The following is a 14,984-nucleotide window of genomic DNA, read 5'->3' on the forward strand; positions in this document are numbered from 1 at the left end:
TTAAGGAGACAGCAGCTCCTGGATTCGAACCCACGCCTACGAAGAGACTGGTGCCTTAAACCAGTGCCTTAGAGCGCTTTTTTTCGTTGTTTTTTTTCCATGCAGCAGATCCACACATGACGTGGCTCACTGGAGTAGTATGCGACATAGGATGGAAAATACAGTTCCCGCCCGGGATCGAACTGGGGGTCCTTCTGCGTGTGAAGCAGACGCGATAACCGCTACACTACTTTTTTTTTATTTTTGAGCGCTCGGCCACGCTACGTGCGCTGCATTGGGCGCCAGTTTTCCCAGCATTTGTAGAAACAGTGCACGTCACAGCTTCCTGTTCTGCTGGCACTGGTTGCTCATCCATCGCACTTCAAACAACTGCCCTTTTCGACTGCAGAGAGCAGCGGACGTCCGCGCTCTGGGAGGCGACATTACATGTTGGTGATGAAGTGGTAGTACAAACTGCGGCCTGCGGAACACGAGTGAAAAATCAAGAGAGCACTGTAATTTCGAGTACTCGTGCACTATCTCTATAGCAACGGCAGCAAGGCAAAACTTTCAAAAGTGCCGTGACCAGGATTCGAACCTGGGTTATTGCGGCCACAACGCAATGTCCTAACCACTAGACGATCACGGCCACGGAGGCGCCCGCCAAAGCAGCTGGCGGGAATGCAAGTGGTGGTACACAGCAAAGCCCAGCCCACAGTGTCACGCCACAGCAGTGTCAGACACGTTCTCCATCACATGTATACAAACAAATGAACGCGCCTGCGCTGTCAGGACACTAACTACAGTGGTTAGCTGCATTCACCTCCGTGGCAATGTCTTGCAGTCCTCCAAGCCTCTTCGCTACAGGTACGTGGCTCGACAACAAGTGGACACACGCCGCATCTCTCTCGCCGTCGGGTGTTGCCGTGAATCATACTTAACGTAGCTTTCTGCACGCGTCAGCGTAGCGTCAGTCGAGCAAAGTCGAGACAAGTCGCATAAGAGGAGCAACAAAAACGCGCATTTCCGGTACCGGGAATCGAACCCGGGCCTCCTGGGTGAGAGCCAGGTATCCTAGCCACTAGACCACACCGGATAACGACGGCAGTGCTCTTCCAGCGAACGCAGCAATCACGCACGGTTAACTGACGACAACTGTAAAAAAATCCACTCTCTCACGTTATAGAACGGCGTGCTCCGGACGCATTTCGTGGACACGAACGCCAGCAATGATGAGAGCAAAAGGCGCCTACAAATCCTGTCGTTGCACCACGCACTGTTCTACGGCAATTCACGAAGCAGAAGCTGTTTTCTTTGCAGGCAATGAGTGCAGCCGTCTTCGACACAGGAAACCATTACACGTTTGGCAGCTGTGGGATTGGAACCCACGCCTCCGAAGAGACTGGTGCCTGAAACCAGCGCCTTACACCGCTCGGCCACGCTACCTACACAACACGCGCGTCACAAGAGCTGCATCCTACCCCACGAGAACACACAGCAGCGGCACAAAAATGAGACGCAAAAACTGTCAACGGTGGGATTCGAACCCACGCCTCCGAAGAGACTGGTGCCTAAAACCAGCGCCTTAGACCGCTCGGCCACGTTACCGTTGACCACAACCGGCAAAACGTTTCCTTTGTAGTACAAAGATCACTCCGAAATGTAAGTGTCTTGGCAATCGCTGTGCCGTGTATGTCCACTGCTCTCCCACTGGAAGCGTCTCTTTAGGCCATCCACAACAAGAAAATGCCGTGCCCGCCGTATGGGAGCGACGCCACTTGTCTGTAGCTGTCGTAGTTAAGGAGACAGCAGCTCCTGGATTCGAACCCACGCCTACGAAGAGACTGGTGCCTTAAACCAGTGCCTTAGAGCGCTTTTTTTCGTTGTTTTTTTTCCATGCAGCAGATCCACACATGACGTGGCTCACTGGAGTAGTATGCGACATAGGATGGAAAATACAGTTCCCGCCCGGGATCGAACTGGGGGTCCTTCTGCGTGTGAAGCAGACGCGATAACCGCTACACTACTTTTTTTTTATTTTTGAGCGCTCGGCCACGCTACGTGCGCTGCATTGGGCGCCAGTTTTCCCAGCATTTGTAGAAACAGTGCACGTCACAGCTTCCTGTTCTGCTGGCACTGGTTGCTCATCCATCACACTTCAAACAACTGCCCTTTTTGACTGCAGAGAGCAGCGGACGTCCGCGCTCTGGGAGGCGACATTACATGTTGGTGATGAAGTGGTAGTACAAACTGCGGCCTGCGGAACACGAGTGAAAAATCAAGAGAGCACTGTAATTTCGAGTACTCGTGCACTATCTCTATAGCAATGGCAGCAAGGCAAAACTTTCAAAAGTGCCGTGACCAGGATTCGAACCTGGGTTATTGCGGCCACAACGCAATGTCCTAACCACTAGACGATCACGGCCACGGAGGCGCCCGCCAAAGCAGCTGGCGGGAATGCAAGTGGTGGTACACAGCAAAGCCCAGCCCACAGTGTCACGCCACAGCAGTGTCAGACACGTTCTCCATCACATGTATACAAACAAATGAACGCGCCTGCGCTGTCAGGACACTAACTACAGTGGTTAGCTGCATTCACCTCCGTGGCAATGTCTTGCAGTCCTCCAAGCCTCTTCGCTACAGGTACGTGGCTCGACAACAAGTGGACACACGCCGCATCTCTCTCGCCGTCGGGTGTTGCCGTGAATCATACTTAACGTAGCTTTCTGCACGCGTCAGCGTAGCGTCAGTCGAGCAAAGTCGAGACAAGTCGCATAAGAGGAGCAACAAAAACGCGCATTTCCGATACCGGGAATCGAACCCGGGCCTCCTGGGTGAGAGCCAGGTATCCTAGCCACTAGACCACACCGGATAACGACGGCAGTGCTCTTCCAGCGAACGCAGCAATCACGCACGGTTAACTGACGACAACTGTAAAAAAATCCACTCTCTCACGTTATAGAACGGCGTGCTCCGGACGCATTTCGTGGACACGAACGCCAGCAATGATGAGAGCAAAAGGCGCCTACAAACCCTGTCGTTGCACCACGCACTGTTCTACGGCAATTCACGAAGCAGAAGCTGTTTTCTTTGCAGGCAATGAGTGCAGCCGTCTTCGACACAGGAAACCATTACACGTTTGGCAGCTGTGGGATTGGAACCCACGCCTCCGAAGAGACTGGTGCCTGAAACCAGCGCCTTACACCGCTCGGCCACGCTACCTACACAACACGCGCGTCACAAGAGCTGCATCCTACCCCACGAGAACACACAGCAGCGGCACAAAAATGAGACGCAAAAACTGTCAACGGTGGGATTCGAACCCACGCCTCCGAAGAGACTGGTGCCTAAAACCAGCGCCTTAGACCGCTCGGCCACGTTACCGTTGACCACAACCGGCAAAACGTTTCCTTTGTAGTACAAAGATCACTCCGAAATGTAAGTGTCTTGGCAATCGCTGTGCCGTGTATGTCCACTGCTCTCCCACTGGAAGCGTCTCTTTAGGCCATCCACAACAAGAAAATGCCGTGCCCGCCGTATGGCAGCGACGCCACTTGTCTGTAGCTGTCGTAGTTAAGGAGACAGCAGCTCCTGGATTCGAACCCACGCCTACGAAGAGACTGGTGCCTTAAACCAGTGCCTTAGAGCGCTTTTTTTCGTTGTTTTTTTTCCATGCAGCAGATCCACACATGACGTGGCTCACTGGAGTAGTATGCGACATAGGATGGAAAATACAGTTCCCGCCCGGGATCGAACTGGGGGTCCTTCTGCGTGTGAAGCAGACGCGATAACCGCTACACTACTTTTTTTTTATTTTTGAGCGCTCGGCCACGCTACGTGCGCTGCATTGGGCGCCAGTTTTCCCAGCATTTGTAGAAACAGTGCACGTCACAGCTTCCTGTTCTGCTGGCACTGGTTGCTCATCCATCGCACTTCAAACAACTGCCCTTTTTGACTGCAGAGAGCAGCGGACGTCCGCGCTCTGGGAGGCGACATTACATGTTGGTGATGAAGTGGTAGTACAAACTGCGGCCTGCGGAACACGAGTGAAAAATCAAGAGAGCACTGTAATTTCGAGTACTCGTGCACTATCTCTATAGCAACGGCAGCAAGGCAAAACTTTCAAAAGTGCCGTGACCAGGATTCGAACCTGGGTTATTGCGGCCACAACGCAATGTCCTAACCACTAGACGATCACGGCCACGGAGGCGCCCGCCAAAGCAGCTGGCGGGAATGCAAGTGGTGGTACACAGCAAAGCCCAGCCCACAGTGTCACGCCACAGCAGTGTCAGACACGTTCTCCATCACATGTATACAAACAAATGAACGCGCCTGCGCTGTCAGGACACTAACTACAGTGGTTAGCTGCATTCACCTCCGTGGCAATGTCTTGCAGTCCTCCAAGCCTCTTCGCTACAGGTACGTGGCTCGACAACAAGTGGACACACGCCGCATCTCTCTCGCCGTCGGGTGTTGCCGTGAATCATACTTAACGTAGCTTTCTGCACGCGTCAGCGTAGCGTCAGTCGAGCAAAGTCGAGACAAGTCGCATAAGAGGAGCAACAAAAACGCGCATTTCCGGTACCGGGAATCGAACCCGGGCCTCCTGGGTGAGAGCCAGGTATCCTAGCCACTAGACCACACCGGATAACGACGGCAGTGCTCTTCCAGCGAACGCAGCAATCACGCACGGTTAACTGACGACAACTGTAAAAAAATCCACTCTCTCACGTTATAGAACGGCGTGCTCCGGACGCATTTCGTGGACACGAACGCCAGCAATGATGAGAGCAAAAGGCGCCTACAAATCCTGTCGTTGCACCACGCACTGTTCTACGGCAATTCACGAAGCAGAAGCTGTTTTCTTTGCAGGCAATGAGTGCAGCCGTCTTCGACACAGGAAACCATTACACGTTTGGCAGCTGTGGGATTGGAACCCACGCCTCCGAAGAGACTGGTGCCTGAAACCAGCGCCTTACACCGCTCGGCCACGCTACCTACACAACACGCGCGTCACAAGAGCTGCATCCTACCCCACGAGAACACACAGCAGCGGCACAAAAATGAGACGCAAAAACTGGCAACGGTGGGATTCGAACCCACGCCTCCGAAGAGACTGGTGCCTAAAACCAGCGCCTTAGACCGCTCGGCCACGTTACCGTTGGACCACGACCGGCAAAACGTTTCCTTTGTAGTACAAAGATCACTCCGAAATGTAAGTGTCTTGGCAATCGCTGTGCCGTGTATGTCCACTGCTCTCCCACTGGAAGCGTCTCTTTAGGCCATCCACAACAAGAAAATGCCGTGCCCGCCGTATGGGAGCGACGCCACTTGTCTGTAGCTGTCGTAGTTAAGGAGACAGCAGCTCCTGGATTCGAACCCACGCCTACGAAGAGACTGGTGCCTTAAACCAGTGCCTTAGAGCGCTTTTTTTCGTTGTTTTTTTTCCATGCAGCAGATCCACACATGACGTGGCTCACTGGAGTAGTATGCGACATAGGATGGAAAATACAGTTCCCGCCCGGGATCGAACTGGGGGTCCTTCTGCGTGTGAAGCAGACGCGATAACCGCTACACTACTTTTTTTTTATTTTTGAGCGCTCGGCCACGCTACGTGCGCTGCATTGGGCGCCAGTTTTCCCAGCATTTGTAGAAACAGTGCACGTCACAGCTTCCTGTTCTGCTGGCACTGGTTGCTCATCCATCGCACTTCAAACAACTGCCCTTTTCGACTGCAGAGAGCAGCGGACGTCCGCGCTCTGGGAGGCGACATTACATGTTGGTGATGAAGTGGTAGTACAAACTGCGGCCTGCGGAACACGAGTGAAAAATCAAGAGAGCACTGTAATTTCGAGTACTCGTGCACTATCTCTATAGCAACGGCAGCAAGGCAAAACTTTCAAAAGTGCCGTTTTTTTTTTTTTTTGTTTTTTTTTTTTCCATTTTTTTTTTTTTTTTTTTTTTTTTTTTTTTTTTTTTTTTTTTTTTCCATTTTTAGCCCGTCCTTTCGCTCTCCAAATAACGCCTTCGTCGGCGAGCTTCTCAGCTATAGCCAGTGCTGGTGCCAGATGTAACTGAAACGAAAACGAACGTTGACGAAAGAAAGTTGCAAAGTGAGCCTCTTGCCTCTGAGGCACACGTTGTGAGAAGGGAAAACAGAAAGAAGGCTTCGTGAAGTGCGAAAAAGAAAAAAGTATAGATATATAATTATAGATAGATAACCGCTTGGAAGGAGTCAAGGAATGGTCCAGGCAGTACACAAAGCAAAACGCCATCCAGCAATGCAGAAATTAAACATGGAGGTACACCGTGAAGAAAGGAGTAGCGGTGATCACGCTGAATAGACGAGAAAAAAAAAAGACAATAATGCAATGCAATAAGGAAAAAACACACCAGGAATCCTGACCAAAGTAAGAGCAATGAAACACAACGAAATGTCCACAAAAAAGAAAAGGGGACACTTTCATGCAACGCCTCTCCTCGGCATCACTATCCCAAACCACTACATGACAGAGTGGTAAACAATAAGAAAAATAAAAAATAAAGAAATGTAAACAAAATATCCTCGCATTATACCATATACGAGGCAGTTCCGAAGGGAGAAATGTCTCCCATGTACGTTATATTTTTCGTTTCTGGTACTGAATATACATTCATCGCAAGACGAGGTCTCTTACTATCACGTCATAGTTTTAAGCAAGATAGTGTAATTTTAATTAAGGCGACATCGATAAAAGAGCAAAAGCATGTGCCAAGGCGACATGCAGAAAATTTGCAAAAGTCACAGCATAGTCTGTTCGAACACGGTACTTGCCATGTTCAGCCCATAAGTATGTGAGAAAATCAAGACGATCCGTGAGTTTGAGGAGAAATAGAGAATAAATCGTATGGCCGATTAACCAGATGGTGGCGTTGCGCTTGGTGGTCGGAAATGCCTTACACTCGGGTACGATTGCAGCTGCCACGGTAACCTGCGCTGTAGACACCCTGTTGACGAGACGCACCATATCCCGAGCAGTGTCCCACACAGCACGGAACCGACGGCACACGAAGCGATGTTCAATAGTATCCTCTTCATGGCACTCTTCGCAGGCGGGGGACGGACTCAGATGAATAGAGTGCAGTTTAGCATGCGTTGGAATCGTACCATTGACGACTTTATACCACGTCGCTCTAACGTGTGGAGGAAGGACGGTTGTGGCGATGTTTCGCCAAACTGTTCGCCAGTCAGTGTGCGGCATGCGGTACTCCCACTTATTTCTGGCCGGTGATCCCCGCAGAGCACGGATAATGTCGCCGACACGGCCTCCGCTGGAGCCACCATACACAAGATAGCTGTTGTCAAAATAAAAACGCCGCACGTAATTCAGCGCAAAGGGTATGTGGCTGACAGAGACCGGGGCAACTACAGAAGGTGGGCGATATTGATTGAACAACATGACCGTGGCACTGCTGGTGCCCTTCTCCAACACGGCCGTAGTCCGTTTGAGAAGGAGCGCCGCGCATTTGGCGGAAAAATCCACCAGACCGAGTCCCCCATCGGCTGGATTTAAGGTGCAGGTGGCTAAGGAGACTTTGAAAATGTCCCCTTTCCAAAGGAGCCAGTAGACGGCCTGTTTAATTGCGCGGTCTAGGAGCTTAGGGACCGGGAGAACTTGTGCTAAATACCACGCTCGAGCTAAGATGGTAGTATTGATAAGCTGCACCTTATCATAAAGCGCCAAATGCCGGGCCGCATGAATTTTGACAACCGCCCTAATTTTGTGTAAGGTGGGACGCCAATTCAGAGCCTCCATGCGCTGAGGATTATCAGATAATATAACCCCCAGGACTTTGTGCTGCTGCACAACACTGAACCAATGTCGACGCACATGGCTCATCCGTGGAGTAAGGGGAAGCAAAACCGTCTTGTGAACATTCACAATGGCTCCCGTCGCCTTCTCATATTGCCGGAGAACAGAGTACAGGGTATCTACATCTGCCGGCCGACCCAAGAACACCCCAAGATCGTCGGCATAAGCCCGGCAAATAAGGCGATCTTCCCCAAGTTGGATCCCCGGACACTCGTTGCAGATAGACCGCAGAAGCGGGTCGAGCGCCAAAGCGTAAAGTGTCATGGACAATGGGCAACCCTGTCTGACCGAGCGAGTCAGACGTATAGGTGGACTGAGGGACCCATTGACGATGACACTCGATGTGGCATTGCGCAAAAAACACTGAACCGTGTGGGTAAACTTACGGCCAAACCCCATGGCAACCATCACACGCCGTAAATAGGCATGGCCAACCCTGTCAAATGCATTCTGGAAATCGACCAACATAATCGCTGCCGACCGAATCCTGTTGCCGCGTACAAAGCCGATACAGTCCCTATAGGCCAGAACGGCATCAAAAATATTCCTGTCACGCACAGCACACGTCTGATGTTCACAGAGAACGCGCGGCATGACTTGCCGCAGTCTGTGCGCGACGCACCTCGCCATGATCTTATAATCCGCGTTCAACAGAGTGATCGGTCGAACAGTATGTATAGTCGGCGTCGCTTTAGATTTCGGAAGGAGCGTGATGCACCCCGCTGCAAAATCAGGTGGTAGAGGAGCGCCATTAAGAACTTCATTGGCGATAGCAGTTAAAGTATCGCGTAAAAGGTTAAAAAACTGCAAATAAAATTCAGCGGGAATGCCGTCCATTCCGGGAGATTTCCCCCGAGGACTGCGCTTGACAGCTTCGTGCAAGTCGTCGGACGTAAAAGCCTCATTAAGATGGACACGGTCTGTGCGGCTTAAAACATTAGGAACCCCCTGTAAAATACGACGCAGCGCAGCGGAATCGACATCAACATCTTGAAAAAGGGACTCAAAATGTGCGTGGATTTCATTCTCAATCGTCACCCTGTCGGAGGTCTTTATTCCATCCCGAGTGACCCACGCATTAAAGGCCAATCGTTCGCGCATCTTCCGCTCTCTGTTGAGATGATATATAGAGAGCGGCTCCCCGTCCACGGCACCCACAGGCTGGCTCCGTGTAACCGGCCCTCTACCCTTCCGCCGCAGATCGGTCAAAAGTTCGGCCTGAAATTGTTTAAAAATGGGAAGAAGATGCGGCTGGGCCGTAACTTGTCGGGCGAGGTCCTTCAAACAGCTCTGATAAAATTGTGACGTCGAGCGACGCCAGTGCGCTGCGTCGCGGCTAAAATTAATTAAAAAGGTCCGGACGGCAGGTTTGGCAGCGCCAACCCACCACTCGAGGACGCTACTATCACCGGGTTTAGTTTGCAAAAGTTTGTGCCACATATCAGTAAAGGACTGCTGAAAATGGGAGTCGGTGAGCAGGCTGCAGTTAAACTTCCATAGATTTTTGCGATAGGAAGGCCTAGAAAGTGGAAGGGAAAGTTCACAAAAATAACTGCAGTGATCTGAAAAAATAACTGGCCTGACCTCAGATCGAGCCACCGAGGCTGCTAGTGACGATGACACATAAATCCGATCAAGTCGGCTGTGTCCCGTCGGATAAAAATAAGTATATTGGGTTTCAACCGGGTGGAGCATTCGCCACGTGTCCTTGAGATTAAAACTTGTGAGGAGCGTGTGGAGTTCCTGACACTTGTTGGGGCGCGGCTCCTGGTCGCGATCATCGGTGACCGCATTAAAATCACCGCCGAAAATGATATGAGCGGAGTTCCGGTGCAAAACCCCGCACAGCTCCTGACTATAAAAGAGCCGCCGCGCCGCGTAGTCGCTGCCGGAAGGAGCGTAAACATTAACAAACACGACGCCTTCAATAGTGCACGCAATAGCGCGGCCAGTAGGGAGACACTCAATATTCGTGACAGTGAGGCCGGGGCAGACTACAATAGCAGTGCCGGTGACATCGTCGGACACCACATTATCCACAATAACGTAGTCACTCAGATCGGTTAGAAGCATCAGAGCCTCACGTGTCACTTCTTGCAAAAAGGCGACATGGCAACGGGTTTCACATAAAAGAGTTTTTAAGGCAAAGACCTTATGCGGACTACGCAGTTTGTTAACATTTACGGTAAGAATATGCCACCGACGCGTGTCAGGAACCATACACAACGCAAGGAACAACAAATGCAGTGTTCACAAGAAGCGAAACAGTAGCGCTGCAAAGATAACGCGTGTCGTGGACAAGATCGGCGAACATGGCATACCGACAGGTGGCAGATAGTATACACGGAATACACACGAAATAAGGGTCCACAATAAAGGTCACAACGACGCCGCCAATGCAAAGCAACATGTGAACATGAACGGCGAAAATGATCCACCGCAGGCTAGCAGACACCAGCCACAGGGAAAACACCGACATGTAAACACAGACAAATAGAGGTGCCCCGGCACAGCTAGGTCGACGCAGGCAATCGACAGGAGCGGTGAAAACAAACCGCCGAGGCTGTACACAAATAAAAGTTACATGTCGCAAGGTGGCACAACGACAGGGCATAGGCGCCGTCAAACGACGCATGCAGTCGACAACAACGGTAAAAGCCAACCCCCAACAGGTGTAGACAGGAGACGTAGGTAAAATAGTAAAAAAAAAACTGACAGAATAAAATTGCATGTGCGCCGCCAATAGCATTACACTCAGTTCGTCGGCATGAACGGGGAGACTGTGCCTCCGACGTGGGGCACGTACCATACACAATCTAAAACAATAAATAATAAAAAATAAGAAATAAGAACTAAAGAAGCGTGCACATCGGTGGACGCATCAAGGCCACAAACAGCAGCCAAGGTGTTGGCACCAACGGCTAAATGTGCCGCCGATGTACAACATACACCACACACATTCATAGACCAATAAATAATTTCGCACAAGAATGCATGCACACGCGCTGCTAAGACTATGCAGATCGTCGGCATTCACAATGAGAATGTGTCCGCAACGGATGCACACATAAGACGTAGAAAATTTAAAATTGTGCACTACAACAGCGACACGTGCGCCTTTAAGACAGCGCACGGTATTGAGAGCAATGGGAAAACACACAAGCAACGCGTGTCAGACCCCATACACACTTAAATTAGACAACAAGACTAAAGAAATGTGCACAGCTGGGAAAGCACTCGTGCTGCCGTAAAGATCCAAGTTAGCGGCAAGAACGACTAAAATGTGCCTCCGACGAGCGGCGGACAGCAGACACATTTAAAAGTACCACACACAGTTAAAATACACAACAAATAAAAGGACACAACGATGGGTGCAGTGGCGCTACCTGAACTACACGTGCGTGTGACAGTATCGATTAAAACGTGCAACAGACCGGTTTCACACATCACAGACGAGGAAACATCACAAAAACAATTTTAGACTTGCACAACGAGGGATGCATTCACGCTGCCAAGCGAGGAGCAAAGGCACTTTACGTACCGCTGCCAGTCCTTTCATCCACCTCCACGTCCGCCGCCCAGTCACACTTTGCACTAGAAAACACGGGGGGCTGAACCACCTCCATGTCCATAGCAAGAGCGGCACCCGACGGAGCCGCCGTGGCAGGTCCAGCGCCGGCGGGAGGATCAGATCCAGAATCCTGCGAGTGCGGCCGGATGCGACGGCAATGTGAGTCGTCCGATTTGCGTTTGCCTGCCACTTGTGCAGGCGACACGCTCGGAGGAACGTTCATCGCCGTATCAGTTGTCACGACAGGGTCCGTTTGAGTAAGGAAAACTTTGAGCTGACGAACTGTCTCGTCCCTCTTAAACTCTGCGGAACTCACGGACGCCTCAGGCTGACTGTGAGCGGCAGGCCGCTGCCGACGGCGATCGGCAGCCGACACCTGCCGCGAGTCAACAGCCGCGCGCTGCGAGGCCCGTTGCAATTTCTTCTGTTTGGAGGTGGACTTGTAGGGTGGGACGCAAGTCACCACCGGGGACGGCGTTCGCCCCTTACGAGAAGAAACACCCGAAATACTAGCGCTTCGAAAGCGGGGGACGTTGTCAGCTCTCTCAATCGGCCTTTCCCGACGCGGTTTAGGTGCCGCGGGGGCGGCAAGACGCTCCTCACTATCGACAACAACGGTGGCTACAGCAGACACATTCTCAGTCACAACAGAGGGAGCAGCCTCCGGAACGGGTTCCGACACGGACAGCGTTACAGCTGCCGGTGCGGGTTCAGACACTATCGGTGGTTCAATTCTATCGACAGCTGTGGGAGCAGGCAACGGGGCCTCCACAGGTGCGGGCACAGAAATCACAGGCAACGCCGGGGAGCTATCAGCAACAGGAACGGAAGGTGTAACGTCCATAGCAACAGCGTCAGCCGCAACCTCAGGGTCAGACACACGATGCGCACGTGCGGGGGAGGCGCCAAGCGCGACCGCCGCCCACGTCACCTCGTCCTGACCGTCCGTCCGTGGTAATTGCACAGGGCGACTACGTTTCGGACAGTCCTGTCGAAAATGTCCGGTACCGTTACAAAATGAACAGGTCGCTGGTTGGCCGCTATAAGTGATAAAGGCCCGATGGCCAGCAACAAAAACAAAGGACGGTATATGCTGTCGAACAATCATGCGGACACTGCGAACACCATTTTCAACATCATAGTAATAAGCTGACGACCATTTCTCCTTTACGACCGAAAGCACTGTACCGTACGGAAGTAAACTACGAGAAATAGTTTCATTTCGCACTTCAAAGGGCAGGTTAAATACGCGAACAGTGCGTATACCATAACCCGCATTCGACATCACAACATCACTGATAGTACCGTCAAGGTGCTTAATTTTACGTACACCACCATTTACGTTCACTAATGTGTCACACATATCGGAAGAAGACAGTTTCAAAAATAACGAATTGAGGAACGCGTCAAGTTGAACGCCGAGGACTACACTTTTCGGCAATTGAAGGTCGTTTTTAACCCATTGGTGAATTTCGAAAGCAGTAGGCCTACGCACAGATCTATCAAACGCGCACTGAATATTATTCTGACGGTTCTCTGAATTATCGAGATCCATGCTACTCACAGAAAGAACAAATCAAAGAAGAAACAGCGCCGCGAAGCACACGCCGCCGACCGCGATCCGCACGTAAACACCGCCCGACACGCCGCAGCGAGCGCGCGATGTGTTCGGGCCCACGGCTCCGAAGAGACTGGTGCCTAAAACCAGCGCCTTAGACCGCTCGGCCACGTTACCGTTGGACCACGACCGGCAAAACGTTTCCTTTGTAGTACAAAGATCACTCCGAAATGTAAGTGTCTTGGCAATCGCTGTGCCGTGTATGTCCACTGCTCTCCCACTGGAAGCGTCTCTTTAGGCCATCCACAACAAGAAAATGCCGTGCCCGCCGTATGGGAGCGACGCCACTTGTCTGTAGCTGTCGTAGTTAAGGAGACAGCAGCTCCTGGATTCGAACCCACGCCTACGAAGAGACTGGTGCCTTAAACCAGTGCCTTAGAGCGCTTTTTTTCGTTGTTTTTTTTCCATGCAGCAGATCCACACATGACGTGGCTCACTGGAGTAGTATGCGACATAGGATGGAAAATACAGTTCCCGCCCGGGATCGAACTGGGGGTCCTTCTGCGTGTGAAGCAGACGCGATAACCGCTACACTACTTTTTTTTTATTTTTGAGCGCTCGGCCACGCTACGTGCGCTGCATTGGGCGCCAGTTTTCCCAGCATTTGTAGAAACAGTGCACGTCACAGCTTCCTGTTCTGCTGGCACTGGTTGCTCATCCATCGCACTTCAAACAACTGCCCTTTTCGACTGCAGAGAGCAGCGGACGTCCGCGCTCTGGGAGGCGACATTACATGTTGGTGATGAAGTGGTAGTACAAACTGCGGCCTGCGGAACACGAGTGAAAAATCAAGAGAGCACTGTAATTTCGAGTACTCGTGCACTATCTCTATAGCAACGGCAGCAAGGCAAAACTTTCAAAAGTGCCGTGACCAGGATTCGAACCTGGGTTATTGCGGCCACAACGCAATGTCCTAACCACTAGACGATCACGGCCACGGAGGCGCCCGCCAAAGCAGCTGGCGGGAATGCAAGTGGTGGTACACAGCAAAGCCCAGCCCACAGTGTCACGCCACAGCAGTGTCAGACACGTTCTCCATCACATGTATACAAACAAATGAACGCGCCTGCGCTGTCAGGACACTAACTACAGTGGTTAGCTGCATTCACCTCCGTGGCAATGTCTTGCAGTCCTCCAAGCCTCTTCGCTACAGGTACGTGGCTCGACAACAAGTGGACACACGCCGCATCTCTCTCGCCGTCGGGTGTTGCCGTGAATCATACTTAACGTAGCTTTCTGCACGCGTCAGCGTAGCGTCAGTCGAGCAAAGTCGAGACAAGTCGCATAAGAGGAGCAACAAAAACGCGCATTTCCGGTACCGGGAATCGAACCCGGGCCTCCTGGGTGAGAGCCAGGTATCCTAGCCACTAGACCACACCGGATAACGACGGCAGTGCTCTTCCAGCGAACGCAGCAATCACGCACGGTTAACTGACGACAACTGTAAAAAAATCCACTCTCTCACGTTATAGAACGGCGTGCTCCGGACGCATTTCGTGGACACGAACGCCAGCAATGATGAGAGCAAAAGGCGCCTACAAATCCTGTCGTTGCACCACGCACTGTTCTACGGCAATTCACGAAGCAGAAGCTGTTTTCTTTGCAGGCAATGAGTGCAGCCGTCTTCGACACAGGAAACCATTACACGTTTGGCAGCTGTGGGATTGGAACCCACGCCTCCGAAGAGACTGGTGCCTGAAACCAGCGCCTTACACCGCTCGGCCACGCTACCTACACAACACGCGCGTCACAAGAGCTGCATCCTACCCCACGAGAACACACAGCAGCGGCACAAAAATGAGACGCAAAAACTGTCAACGGTGGGATTCGAACCCACGCCTCCGAAGAGACTGGTGCCTAAAACCAGCGCCTTAGACCGCTCGGCCACGTTACCGTTGATCACAACCGGCAAAACGTTTCCTTTGTAGTACAAAGATCACTCCGAAATGTAAGTGTCTTGGCA

At 51.7% G+C, this 14,984-nt stretch overlaps 1 protein-coding gene and 16 non-coding genes across 17 annotated transcripts; all 17 read right to left on the reverse strand.

The window, feature by feature from the left end:
- Nucleotides 1–556: 556 nt before the first annotated feature.
- On the reverse strand, nt 557–628 carry Trnah-gug (transfer RNA histidin (anticodon GUG)). The gene has a single exon. It is a non-coding gene; the product is annotated as a tRNA-His (tRNA).
- Nucleotides 629–1,003: 375 nt separating this feature from the next.
- Nucleotides 1,004–1,075, reverse strand: Trnae-cuc (transfer RNA glutamic acid (anticodon CUC)). The gene has a single exon. It is a non-coding gene; the product is annotated as a tRNA-Glu (tRNA).
- Nucleotides 1,076–1,343: 268 nt separating this feature from the next.
- Nucleotides 1,344–1,425, reverse strand: Trnal-cag (transfer RNA leucine (anticodon CAG)). Its single transcript has one exon. It is a non-coding gene; the product is annotated as a tRNA-Leu (tRNA).
- Nucleotides 1,426–1,505: 80 nt separating this feature from the next.
- Nucleotides 1,506–1,593, reverse strand: Trnal-uag (transfer RNA leucine (anticodon UAG)). The gene has a single exon. It is a non-coding gene; the product is annotated as a tRNA-Leu (tRNA).
- Nucleotides 1,594–2,332: 739 nt separating this feature from the next.
- Trnah-gug (transfer RNA histidin (anticodon GUG)) lies at nt 2,333–2,404 on the reverse strand. Its single transcript has one exon. It is a non-coding gene; the product is annotated as a tRNA-His (tRNA).
- Nucleotides 2,405–2,779: 375 nt separating this feature from the next.
- Trnae-cuc (transfer RNA glutamic acid (anticodon CUC)) lies at nt 2,780–2,851 on the reverse strand. Its single transcript has one exon. It is a non-coding gene; the product is annotated as a tRNA-Glu (tRNA).
- Nucleotides 2,852–3,119: 268 nt separating this feature from the next.
- On the reverse strand, nt 3,120–3,201 carry Trnal-cag (transfer RNA leucine (anticodon CAG)). Its single transcript has one exon. It is a non-coding gene; the product is annotated as a tRNA-Leu (tRNA).
- An 80-nt stretch (nt 3,202–3,281) lies between these two features.
- Trnal-uag (transfer RNA leucine (anticodon UAG)) lies at nt 3,282–3,369 on the reverse strand. Its single transcript has one exon. It is a non-coding gene; the product is annotated as a tRNA-Leu (tRNA).
- A 739-nt stretch (nt 3,370–4,108) lies between these two features.
- On the reverse strand, nt 4,109–4,180 carry Trnah-gug (transfer RNA histidin (anticodon GUG)). The gene has a single exon. It is a non-coding gene; the product is annotated as a tRNA-His (tRNA).
- A 375-nt stretch (nt 4,181–4,555) lies between these two features.
- Nucleotides 4,556–4,627, reverse strand: Trnae-cuc (transfer RNA glutamic acid (anticodon CUC)). Its single transcript has one exon. It is a non-coding gene; the product is annotated as a tRNA-Glu (tRNA).
- Nucleotides 4,628–4,895: 268 nt separating this feature from the next.
- On the reverse strand, nt 4,896–4,977 carry Trnal-cag (transfer RNA leucine (anticodon CAG)). Its single transcript has one exon. It is a non-coding gene; the product is annotated as a tRNA-Leu (tRNA).
- An 80-nt stretch (nt 4,978–5,057) lies between these two features.
- Trnal-uag (transfer RNA leucine (anticodon UAG)) lies at nt 5,058–5,139 on the reverse strand. The gene has a single exon. It is a non-coding gene; the product is annotated as a tRNA-Leu (tRNA).
- Nucleotides 5,140–11,365: 6,226 nt separating this feature from the next.
- LOC126123369 (translation initiation factor IF-2-like) lies at nt 11,366–12,247 on the reverse strand. Its single transcript, XM_049915098.1, has one exon. It carries the CDS (start codon nt 12,245–12,247, stop codon nt 11,366–11,368), a length of 882 nt encoding a protein of 293 aa, XP_049771055.1.
- A 1,637-nt stretch (nt 12,248–13,884) lies between these two features.
- Trnah-gug (transfer RNA histidin (anticodon GUG)) lies at nt 13,885–13,956 on the reverse strand. The gene has a single exon. It is a non-coding gene; the product is annotated as a tRNA-His (tRNA).
- A 375-nt stretch (nt 13,957–14,331) lies between these two features.
- Nucleotides 14,332–14,403, reverse strand: Trnae-cuc (transfer RNA glutamic acid (anticodon CUC)). Its single transcript has one exon. It is a non-coding gene; the product is annotated as a tRNA-Glu (tRNA).
- Nucleotides 14,404–14,671: 268 nt separating this feature from the next.
- Trnal-cag (transfer RNA leucine (anticodon CAG)) lies at nt 14,672–14,753 on the reverse strand. The gene has a single exon. It is a non-coding gene; the product is annotated as a tRNA-Leu (tRNA).
- An 80-nt stretch (nt 14,754–14,833) lies between these two features.
- Nucleotides 14,834–14,915, reverse strand: Trnal-uag (transfer RNA leucine (anticodon UAG)). The gene has a single exon. It is a non-coding gene; the product is annotated as a tRNA-Leu (tRNA).
- Nucleotides 14,916–14,984: the final 69 nt, after the last annotated feature.

Source organism: Schistocerca cancellata, unplaced genomic scaffold (genome assembly GCF_023864275.1).
Source record: "Schistocerca cancellata isolate TAMUIC-IGC-003103 unplaced genomic scaffold, iqSchCanc2.1 HiC_scaffold_422, whole genome shotgun sequence".
Taxonomy (NCBI): domain Eukaryota; kingdom Metazoa; phylum Arthropoda; class Insecta; order Orthoptera; family Acrididae; genus Schistocerca; species Schistocerca cancellata.

Bases quoted from the DNA above. Each gene is read 5' to 3' on its own strand.
- LOC126123369 (XM_049915098.1), bottom strand. From the start codon at position 12,247: ATGGACGTTACACCTTCCGTTCCTGTTGCTGATAGCTCCCCGGCGTTG.